The sequence below is a fragment of the Porcisia hertigi genome, chromosome 35 (assembly GCF_017918235.1).
Source record: "Porcisia hertigi strain C119 chromosome 35, whole genome shotgun sequence".
In the NCBI taxonomy this organism is placed as follows: Eukaryota; Euglenozoa; class Kinetoplastea; order Trypanosomatida; family Trypanosomatidae; genus Porcisia; species Porcisia hertigi.
The window spans coordinates 1,940,286-1,951,605 of record NC_090594.1 but is presented as its reverse complement, the minus strand read 5'-3'; the positions used below and the strand labels follow the sequence as shown (position 1 = coordinate 1,951,605).

The 11,320-nt window shown below is 56.1% G+C and overlaps 4 protein-coding genes across 4 annotated transcripts; all 4 read right to left on the bottom strand.

Moving 5' to 3' along the window:
• Window positions 1-221: 221 nt before the first annotated feature.
• On the bottom strand, window positions 222-2,384 carry JKF63_01508 (uncharacterized protein; the record flags this gene model as incomplete). Its single annotated transcript, XM_067897555.1, has 1 exon — window positions 222-2,384. One exon carries the CDS (start codon window positions 2,382-2,384, stop codon window positions 222-224), a length of 2,163 nt encoding a protein of 720 aa, XP_067753712.1.
• A 1,038-nt stretch (window positions 2,385-3,422) lies between these two features.
• JKF63_01507 (uncharacterized protein) lies at window positions 3,423-5,648 on the bottom strand (the record flags this gene model as incomplete). The annotated part of the gene is made up of 1 exon (XM_067897554.1): window positions 3,423-5,648. One exon carries the CDS (start codon window positions 5,646-5,648, stop codon window positions 3,423-3,425), a length of 2,226 nt encoding a protein of 741 aa, XP_067753711.1.
• Window positions 5,649-6,625: 977 nt separating this feature from the next.
• On the bottom strand, window positions 6,626-6,877 carry JKF63_01506 (uncharacterized protein; the record flags this gene model as incomplete). Its single annotated transcript, XM_067897553.1, has 1 exon — window positions 6,626-6,877. One exon carries the CDS (start codon window positions 6,875-6,877, stop codon window positions 6,626-6,628), a length of 252 nt encoding a protein of 83 aa, XP_067753710.1.
• Window positions 6,878-7,682: 805 nt separating this feature from the next.
• On the bottom strand, window positions 7,683-9,434 carry JKF63_01505 (uncharacterized protein; the record flags this gene model as incomplete). Its single annotated transcript, XM_067897552.1, has 1 exon — window positions 7,683-9,434. The coding sequence occupies one exon, from the start codon at window positions 9,432-9,434 to the stop codon at window positions 7,683-7,685; it is 1,752 nt and encodes a 583-aa protein (XP_067753709.1).
• Window positions 9,435-11,320: the final 1,886 nt, after the last annotated feature.

Genomic DNA, 11,320 nt, shown 5'->3' with positions numbered 1-11,320 from the left:
ACAGAGCCTCTAGCGCAGCCCACAATACTGACACGTTTCACCACCCAAGAGGCGGCACTACAGGCAACAGCGCCCCCACTCCTCAGAGATCGACATCTCACGCTCATAGCACAAGTCGTGAGCGTCATGGCGTTGCGTACGTGACAGTAGTAATGGCGATGGCGATGGTGCCGTTGCGTTTTTGTGTGTGAAACTGCCACAACGAGGGAGGTTCGGCAACCTCAAAACGCCTGCCGGATGTACACTTCCCACTCCGCGGCGGTATATGGCATCCATTTCTGGGGCTGCGAGGACCATGTTCGACCATTCAGCAGCGCCCTCATGCGCTTCAGCTCAGCCCGGACAGCGGCGATGGAAACGTTGATGAGCGCGGTACGCGATCTGGTGTCCATCACGGCCTCCGCTTTGCAGTTACGAATTTTCTTCAAGAGAGCGTTGCTCACTTGTCGATGCCAGTGCTTCACAGCCATGCGTTGCGACTTGCGAAGCTCCCTTAGCGACCCTTGCTCAATAGACAGTAGGTCGGGATAATCTGATGGGCACGGGAAACATTCTTTCCAGCTCGCCCCAAAGGCTGTCACGTGTTGCTGTCGCTCCGAGTTGAGCATGTCGAAGAGGCGCGCGAGTGGCTGATCAGGCTTTGGTGGTGCTGCAACGCCTTTGCGGGTCTGAGCTCTGCTACCCGAGGGTATCACTGGCTGCGTCGCTGCTGCGAGACGCATCGCAAAGCACGTCTCTCGCCGGTAATACTCCTCCAGAAAGCACAAGTTGTTAATCATGAATATATCCACAGAAAGTTCCACGTCGCTGTTGAAGAGGTGGTGGGAATCCGCTTTGGTGTGGTGTTGACGCTTAGCAAGCGCTTCCTTCTGCAACTCTGCCGCCGCCTCTGCCAAGACCCGCAGGTCATCCACAGCTCCCATGGCCCCGCGAATGAGGTACTCCTCCACCTCCTTAGTGGATTCGTAATCTGCGTTGGCATGTATGAAACTGCCATAAACGACGATGCGCAAGGACCCGTAGAACGAGGTGAGGAGTGTCTTGTGGAAGTAGAGCACGTTTGTCGTCGACTCGTGCACTGTGCAGTCCACGGATGGGAGCCAGTCCGTGCGGCGCAGCGAGCGAGTGTACTCCTTTAGCGACTGCTTTTCCACCGCACCCTTCGCGTGGACGTACCCGTCTAGCAGATCGCGGGTACGGTAGATGAAGTTGTCCACAGAGTCTTCTACCAAGTCGATGAAGTCCGTGTTTTCGCCAGGAATCGACTTGGATAGCGTCTTCCACTCCCAAAACTCCTTCATGAGGTCAAGGCCTATGAAAATGTAGTCGCGGAAGTAACGCGGCGCCAAGAAAAGATCAATGCCTTGACCACCCGACTCGATGAAGACCTTCGTTGGGTCGGCGAAGAAAGAGGTATCCACCTGGATGGCCTTGATGGCACGCTCATAGATCAATTTGAAAACAGTTGTGGCCAAATCACTCGGGATATTCGCTACGGAGTAGTCGTCCTCCAGTGGGGTCAGCACGTACCGCTGGAGGCAAGCACACACATCCGTTACCAGTGCCCGGGCAGATTCACTAAAGCGCAAAAGGCGATGGTCACCGTGCTGGTAGTGCTTTAGTACCGGCAGCAGAGATGAGCGCGATGCTATCCGAGCCTTCCCGGTCTCTTCATCGCGGTACGCACCGTCAAACTGCGCCTGGACAACAGCGACGAGCTTCTCCTCCAACAGCTTCCGGACGTCGTTTCGAATAACCTCAGTTCGGTTGAAGTTCTCGCCAAGACGTTGCACGATCTGATCGACCCCCTCAAGCGCTGCCTCATTGCGGATGAGCCGATTTGCTGCCGGGGCCTTCGGCATGTTGTTCATCCACAGGGCACCACTGGAGTCGTCTGTTGCCTGGACCACAGAGCCGCCTCCACCAGCGCTAGGCTGCGACACCTTGCCCCGTTCTAGTGCGTGGAGAAAAGCGCTCTTTACTAAATTCTCGCTGATGCCGACAATCTGCTGCAACTGAACCCCTGTCCTGGCCTCGATCTCCGTCCCGTAGTCATTCGGTGGGTGGCTTGCTAGGTAGTCGTCCGCATATACTAGGTAGTCGATGCACTTTGCCACAGCCTCCGGACTAGTTTCTCTGCCCTGCAGCACAGCGGAAAGAATAGGTGGGGGGTGATAGCAGCGCGCCGCTTTCGACATTTCCTCTATGGTGAGAGCGATGTTCTCCTGCGCGATGTCCCACGGTTTAACATCGCGGATGATCTCATTGGCACGGAGTGAAATTGCGCTCGAGGTGTCCGCGAACGTGTCGATCGCTTTTGCACTGGCCCGATTCAGCGCGTCGAGGACATTCAGTTGCTCCTCGAGTTTCGCCAGGGTCCACATCGCAGCCGCGGACGCCCAAGGAACAAAAACGGCTGCAGAGACTGACGCTCCTCGCCCTGCTTTTTGAGGCTGTGTGGGAGGGCCCCCCAAAAGACGGTGCGCGCCGATATCGACGGCCAACCATATCACGGGAATGCGCAAATCCGTATGGTTTCAACCATGCAGTCGGATGAAGATAATCGTTCTCGTGTGGCGCAGAATAGAACAGCCCGCGCTGCGATGTGTATGCGTAAACTGCCGGCTACGTCAGGCAGAATGCGCCGCAGGGTGGCTTTAACTGTATTGAAAGCGCTTGTGTCTACGCGAGAAAACAGAGAAAGCGGAGGCACAAACGCCGAAGAACAAATAAATTGCGAAAACAATCTGGAAATTGCCCTACTTTCCTTGTTTCTTGTTGTTTCTTGGATGCGGGAGTGATGGGGAGGCTCGTCCTATGTGGTTGTGGTTGTGGTGTTGGTGGTGGCGGTGAGGGGAGGGGTCGTGGCAATGGGCGTGACGCTTCCATCGGCAACAAACGGGAATGAAAGTGAGGAGCGCATAGAGAAAACACAGGGGGTGGTGGTGAAGGGAGTGAACGCGAGGGGGGGGGGGGCAGGAAAAAATAACGGAGAGAAAAATCAACATGGCGAATGTGAGGGTGAAACAAAGAGGGGAAAGCCTCCAGCGACAACCGCAGACGACGCTCCCCCCCCCCCAATCCGTGACAGTCCCAAGTCTCGCCAAAAAAAAAGAGGACGAGGAGGCGCGTACGGAAACAAGGCTTTCCCCACCGAGGTACGCAGATACCTGGCGCGATAACGGTCCGCTCCTCTCTCTCTCGGGGACCTTTAGCTCCACGCACCTCTGAACGTCATTTCGTGTGCTTTTCCCTTCCTTTAGGCATTGTGATGTGAAGACGACAAGGAAGAGGAGGAGGAAGGGGTGGACACAGTGTTTTGGGGTAGTTGGCATGCGGGATTACCATCGATACTGTCGCTTGGCCACCCCCTTTTTCTCACTACATCTTTCTCTTTTTCCAGCTCTGCACTCCACACCCTGTTACACTGAGTTCGTGTTGCGCAGGAGCGCCAGGCAGCGATGAAAGTCCACAGGCAGCGGTGCAGTGGCGATGATGGGCTCTGCGGTGATGGGGTGAACAAATGAAAGGCTGTGCGCGTGCAGTGCGACACGACTCATCATTGACTGACAACACGCCGCCCCACCATGCTCCACGTCGGCTAGGATGGGAAGACCGCGGCTCGCCAGATGGCGGCGGATCTGGTGCTTCTTGCCCTGCTGGATGCGGCACTCCACCCAGGCGATCCTGTGTTTGGGGAAAAAGCGGATCACTCGGTACCGAGTCCGAATCTTTGGGTCTGCTGCGTCGATGACATCATCATGCAGTCGCACATTGTGCAGCGACGGCTCCAATACAAGACAAAGAGCGTAGTAAATTTTACTGTGGTGAGAGAAGGCTGCGCTCGTGCCGACTTGGTGCCGCAATGAGTCTGCCGCCACATCAGACTTGGCGATAAGCAGGCAGCCACTCGTTTCCGCATCGAGGCGGTGCACCTGTCCTTGACGAAAGACACCTCTGCAAAGCGCGCCGTTGTGATCTCTGGCCAGTAACACAGAGATCAGGTCGGTTGTTGGCTTACCGAGCTGTGTACAGCTGAGTCCATGCCGCGAGGTCGCGAGCCCTGCAGGTTTATCGAGGACGAGAACATCAGCGTCCTCGTAAAGCACCGGTATGGTTGGCAGTGGCATCTCACCTGCTGCAGCAACTGCCACACACTCGTGGGTAATGGGCAAATCCACTTCCACCTTGAGCTCACCCATCGGTGCTGTAAAGGCCCGTACGCATCTGCCTGCGCAGTGATCAAGAAGGGTGCGCCAGTAGGAGCACTGCGGCGCAAGATCATGAAGCGCGCGCAACACTGGGACGCCATCTGGCAGAGGTGGCAAGGTAAAGCAGATGATGGAAGGGCGCTCGGAGGGGGCGGTGCTGTGACACTCGCCACACTCCTCCAAAAACGCGGCGAAGGAGTCATGCAGTGGCGAGATGTCACCACGTGCGAGTGCGCTAGCATATATGTGCAGTAAGCGATTGTCCACCAAGTTACGCCTCGCGTCCTTCAAAGCCAGTTGATAAGCTGCATTGGCATAGGATTCGTCCTTCGCACACTGACGCTCCGCAGACCTCCCCAGAGCGAAGCTGAGCCATGGGCGTTCGAGATCTGTCATCGTCCACACACTCAGGGAATCCATTGCAACACGACGCGGCTGAAGACGTCGCCTGTGCACCTCCCCAAGCACTTTGGCGGCACGGCTCGCAGGTGGCATGTCTGGAGTGAAAAACTGGTCTGCCCACGTTTGAATTAATGCCGGCTCGGTTGGGAAAACAACACCGGGGTCGATCGAAAAGCGGGAGGCCTCACGCAGCAAAGCGTCCATCCCAAGCACCGGTTGCTTCGGTCCCACGGCGGAACAAGACGACAAAGTCGGAGTCGGGTCACCCTGCGCCTTGTCCAGTGCGCGGCGGAGGCGCAACGCTAAATGGGTCGCACAGGAGTCCGACGCCGACGACGCCATTTCGTCTTTGCCGATGAACGATTCCAAGAAGGCGTGAACGGCAGATGGGGCGCGCAGCTCAACCAGTGCCGCCAGAGCCGTACTCGCAGCCCCAGAAAGACTCGGGAGGGAGGGATTGATGGCGAGCGCGATTGCTGCCGTCGCATTGGTCGCGGCTAGCGACTCCACCATTCCACTGTACTCTGCCGCCGCCACGTCGTCGAAGTCCTTCGGCGACATTTTTAGCCACCCCTGCAAGACCCTCTCCACTGCATCAGGGTCAGACGACAAGAAGCGTCCGCGCAGCTTAGCAATGAAGCGACAGTGCCGCCGTCCCAACTCGGCGCAGGCGTTGTGCACTTCATCCTTCACGTACAGATTAGGTAAGATATCGTCTGCCCCGGCCGCAGTTCTTGAAAGACCGAGATCTGGCTGGGCTAACGAAACTTCATTGGCAGAGTCCATTGCCGCGCGAGTATTGAGTTGGTGCGATACATCCTCGAGTGTTCGGAGTGCCTCTGTAGTACTCATTCCACTTATTCTCTTAAGCAATGCACCAGGATGAAGCAATGTTACGGTTTGGCAGGCGCCATTCACGTCCACGAGCTGCACACGCAACACACACGACTGCGGAGATGTCGTCGTCGACCGCGTCTCGAGGTCACACAGGACTTTGCGCCCAGCATGTCGCACCAGCCCGCGCACGTGATGCATCCCTCACGAGATTCCTGTTGCTCCGTGTTAGGAGCCCAGTGTATAGGCGGCCCCTCCCTCCAGAGTCGCTAATATATATATATATATATATGCCTGTGCGTGTTGCGTGGTGTGTGCTTGGAGATAGGCCCACGCTCAGTGCTCGTTAAGGTCCTTGCTGGGCTAAGAGTGGTGAGGTTAACAGCGCAAGCGATCCACACTATGCTTGGGTGGGATGTCAGGTGAGAAGTGTGGTCGAGCCCGGTCGGTACGCACACTCCCGCTCTTGTACACGTGCGTGGAGAAGAGGCAGCAAGGAAAAAAAAAACACCTGAAAGATCGTCCGTAAAGGGACAGTGAGAAGGGGGGGAGAGGGGGGATGAAGGGGAAGGAGCACACAGCTTGGTAAAAGGAATACGCACAATGCCCGGAGGCCTTCGCATCAAGGCACCCGCGCCGGGGTGAGAGTGCGCGTGCAGAGCAAACCGGCAGGGCATGAACACGGCGCAAACCTCGGAAAAAAATAATAGGACGCAGACATGTCACGCCAGTGGGGATCGATGGCATCGCACAGTTTGGGGACATCAAGATTTTTCTCACATGGCCCTTTTTATGCACTGGACTGACTTCGGTGCGGAGGAAGAGAGGTCCCGTTGCACTCTTCAGGCTGCTTCATCCAACCTATGGGTGTTCGCCGGAGATGGTGTATCCCAGAAGCATGGCGAGACGAGGCGAGCAAGGTCCTCATGACGGCAGCCTCCACCACCGACTCTTCCGTTGCTCAGCGAGAAGCACCTTCACCGTTTTTTTTTCGGTTTCGTTTGTAGCGAAAGGAAACACAAAACAAGAAGAGAAAGCACGAAGCAAAAGAGGACAAAATAACAGACCACCCAATCAATACGCGGACTGGTGTGTAGCCATGTGCGCTTGGCTGCATACAGGGGTACACAGGAGAGCCTCACTAAAATCTTCCGCTGTCCCTCAGCGTCCGCCTACGCTTACGCCTTGGGGGTCTTGAAGTGGTTCGCGATGCGGCGGTTCACCACCTTCAGGTAGCGGCAGCGGCCAGTGCCGGTGCGGCGGCGCTTGATGGCCTTCACGGACCAGTTGTAGCGGCGGCGGCTAGCACGTGGGTAGGCGCAGGCGGCGCAGCGCTCCCACTGGACGTGGTACGCGTTGCGGCCACAGCGGCGGCACAGGATGTGTGTGCGCCCGTGGCGCTGACCCATCGACGTGGTACCCTTGGTCATCTTTGCGTTGTGCGGAGGGGAGGTGGAAGGGGAAGGGGAAAGGAAGGCCTACGGAAAGGGCGCGGCGTCCTGGTTGATTGCGTCAGCCGCGAGGAGAGATGGTGTGATGGAGATCGTGCGTGAACGAGGTTCGGGGAAAGATAAGTGAAAGAGACGTGACGGGGAAGAGAAAAAAGGGGGACAGTCCAAAGCAACATGAAAAGATATCAGCACGCCATGTGGACGGGCCACAGCAGAACCGAGGTAAAGCTCAGAATCGCGACGGAGGAGGCTGAGGGAAAAAATGGCCCTTGGGCTAAAGACTGAGCTATCAACTCCTTTCTGAAGGGAGGCACAGTAGACGAGCTGGAGAAATGGATGAGGGAAAACCGAGCCTCTGCGCGAAACGATCCCTTCACCGACTCACACACAATAAAAATGAGAGAGCAGGTGATGTAGGAGCTGATGACGCACGTCGCTTGTCTGCTCTGTTTTTTTTTTCAAGTTTAAATGCCTGTGCGCAAACGCGATGCGGGGGTTGTGTGCCACAAAACCGATCAGGTTTAACCTGAATCACACCTCGTAGGGAGAGCCCTCCGTGAACTGTTAAATGTCTCGAAAGAGCACAAACACGCACACACACACACACACACACACACACACGCACGGAGACATTCAATTTAGCCGTACAAAGTAATGGCAGCCGCCGCGAGTCTGCACCGTTGAACGCCATGAATTCTTAGATGCAACAAAGAGTAATGGAATCAGCGGTCGAACCTCGAGAACCACATCTGAGAGTACAAGAAAGCCACGCGTGAAGTATTTCCTAACCTCTCTGCGTGCAAATCCAATCCGTGCACTCGTCGTCTCCGTCTTTACTCAAATCCACATCAGCGCTCGTCGTGGTGGTTCTGTTCGTACCCTGAAGAAGAATGTCAATATTCGAGATGTACGGAACGTGCCAGTGGCGCTGCGAGGCGGTCCCGCACGCTTGAACCCAGACCGAGTAAGGCCGAGGCAAGTGAATGCGCAAAGTGGCAGACCGCGACACCTTGTTGTAGAACGCTTTGTATGTGATGCGGTGGCGCTGCCGCCACCGCAGAAAAAAACGTGGCTGAAGAACTGTGAAGTAGTGATCGCGCATTTGGTCGTTAGAGATTATGCAGCAGTCCTGCCGCGTCAACACCGCGTAAAGCCAGCAGTAGTCGTCGTTCAGAAACGCCGGGCTTGGCAGCAACGCGTCCATCTCCCGCCACCGGGCCGCATAGGCAGCGTTCTCATCACTCGGATTCGTCAGATGACGGTTATGGAGAACGATCACGGCCTTCTTTCCGCTCCGCTCTGCTGTGTTGCGCATGTCCTCAATAAGGGAGAACTTTGGGGCCACATCAACTGGGAAGGGCACTTTTAAACGCTCTGCCGGGGGGACCGTGGACGGGTCAACACCGCGGAAGCGCAGCAGTGCGTCCTTGGCTTCGGTGTACCAGCTATTTAGCCCGTAGTAGCCTACGTTCGCGCCGTCAATGACAGTATCGTACGACATCTTTTCGACGGCCGCCTTAAATTCATCGAACTCCTTCCACCGCTGACATATGGTGTCCTCGGAGACCTCGGTGTCCGGTTCGTAGCGGCTAGAGCCCTGCAACCGCGGCTTCACAAGTTTTTCGATGAGGTCCTGCACCAGCACCGCCCGGTCTTCGGCAGATAAGTCGAAGCTCTGCAGGTGCTCACCGCAGTGAGAGCAGGCCCCGTCGTCGCTCACTAGCGAGACAGTCCCACCAAGCAGCTCACGAATCAGCTGCGCGTTTGCAGCTCCCACAACCGGATGGTGCCTCGCCATCACATCCAGGACCTTGCGTGTGCATTCGACTGCCTCATCCGCAGTCACAGCAGCCTTAGCCCGGGCGGCACCAATCGTGCGAAGAATTTCGTTATAGTCACTGTCCCACATCTCCAGCGCCTTGACGCGGGCCATGTCAAAGAACTCAAAGCACAACGACACGTCCACCACGGTGCGGCAGTGCACAAAAAGAGGATGAAAGACGCGACGCTTGAAGGAGTCGGCTGGGAGAGCATTCAAGATGCGCCGTAGTAGTGCAACATTTGCAGTCGGCGCCTGCACGGCAAGTCGGAGTGCCACGGCAACGACACGCTCGTCGAAAGCGATACGAAAAGAATCAGGGTGCTTGGTCTGGTTCCACAGAAGGGCTTCCACGAGGCGAATGCCATATCCAACAAGATCGGGTGTGCACCACATGTAGAGTACCTTCGAGATGACAGTGTTGCGGGGCAGCTCCTGATGCTTTTCAGTCATTTCCCCAAGGAAGCGCAGGGCCACTGCCGCCTTGCTGGGATCTTGCGTTGCCGCCATACATAAAGCTTCAAAGGCATAGTTGAGGAAGTCTCGCTGATGTCGGCGGTACTTTGGGCGTACCTGTGCATTGTTCTCCTTCACTAGAGACTTGACTTCAGGAATGTCGCTCACAGTTTCACATATGTCGGGAGCTGACTCGGCACGAGGCCTCTTGCCTGGCGGTGCGCCATCGTCTGTGTGTGGTGATCGATCCGTGCTCGTCATCCCTGAGAAGTGAGAAAGCACTAGGGAGCGGGGAAGGAAGGCGGGGTGGGGTGGGGGAGGGGAGGGACCCCAGGAAATAGGAAGAGCGACAGATGGACACGAGCAGAAAACTCAGTCAGGGACAACTCCTCCTAGCCTCCCCTCTCCTCCCACGGGTGTGGTGCTAAACGTGGAAAGACGAGAACGCTCAATCTTAGAAGCAGGGAAGGGGGAGAGACGCGAACGTGATCGCCCTTCCTCGCAGGCAGAGATGAAAAGCGACAGTTTTTTTGTGCCTCGGCTGACGTGTGCGCTTTTGTGGTCTCGATAGCGCGCGTGGCGCCCTTTCTCAAAAAAAAAAAGATTTCCCGGTCCAGGGCTGGTGTTCGTGTGTCGCACAAGACATTCGGGGGGGAGGTCAGCGAATTAGAAAAACAAAAGGGAGAGGAGGGAAAGTAGCAAGTAGATCAAAGTGCAGATAATTGTGGCATGTGGAGTAGCGCACGCAGCAAGCTGGACAGACCGATCTCAGCGAGCGAATCCTGCAATACAAAATCACGTATGGGTTGAACCCCATTCTCTACTCCCAGCTGGTGGGAGGGGCAGGTAGGGGCCCATCACATGATCGGAGTCGGTGAGGTAGACGCGTTGCGTCAATGGCCAACTCGGTTGCTAGAGCACGCCATTATTTTCAGCCAAGCCCTGCCTTACCATCAACCTTACAGCCGCTCACATCATTTGGACCACCACGTGCTGCAAACCCTCGAGGAGGCTTTGCCCCTCTCCCCTCTCCCCTCCCTCCCTCCCTCCCCGGCCCCTCGCCTCCCCATAAAAAAAAAGGCGTGAACATCAGGTGAGATATGCCCAAGCCCCGGCTGATACCCTGGTTATCACGTGTGCGGTACAACCGCCTTCACTGCCGAGGGCCGCACATACCCCACTCAACATCTAGGCGCCAACATTAGAGACATCATATTTCTCTTGCGTCCTTTCATTGGTGGCGCCTCGGCATAGGCAGGGATGAGACGAGTCTCTAGGCCGTCTTGCAGAGTAGAACCTTGACTACATGATAGCGCACTGAATTTTCTACGTCCTTCCTTCCTCGGAGAGCTGATACGGAGGAGGAGGAGGAGGGGGTGGACGAGGAAAACAAAATATGTGATACCGAGTGATCAAATGACACATTCGGTCCCGCAGCTGCATCGACCTCAGTTCACGAAAGCGGGGAGTGCGAGGGCGGTACACTACGCACCAAAGTGTTTCCAGGGGCGATACGCGTGCACACACTCAAAACTGCTCAAGGAGCGGCGCATTGATGCCAGAATTCAAGAGAGTGAAGTACGAGCACTCGTAAAGAAGTCTGTCCTTACCGTGTGCGCCGATGGTGCGCGCGCGTGTGTGTGTGTGTGTGTGTAGGGGAGGGGGGGGAAGGTATACCGATACCTCCAGCCCTTTACTGGACTGAGCCTGTAAATAGCACCTCTTTTTCCATCAATCGCTCACAACCTCAATTCAGGCGCCGCGTTATTTTCGTGTGCAGAGGCAGGCAGGCCGTGAAGAGATAACTGAAAAAGGAGCCGGGGTATACACTCAGCAAGACACGCACATCGTTGACAGGTGCAGGAGGAGGGTGGGACCTAAGGACGGGGACGGGGACGGGGGGGGGTGAGAACCAAAACATGGAAATAGGATAGACACACTAAGAACGCAGTAATGGAAGCGGGGGCAGCAACAACAAACAGCTACAGAAAATCCACGTTTGGACGCAGCAATCGCACTCAATCTTGTAGCAGGGAATCACAATGTACGCCTCAACAGCTGCAGTCGTCATCACCACCATGCCCGGTACCACACTTGCCAACAAAATAGGACGCGATGTTGCTTGCGTGCACACACACACACACACA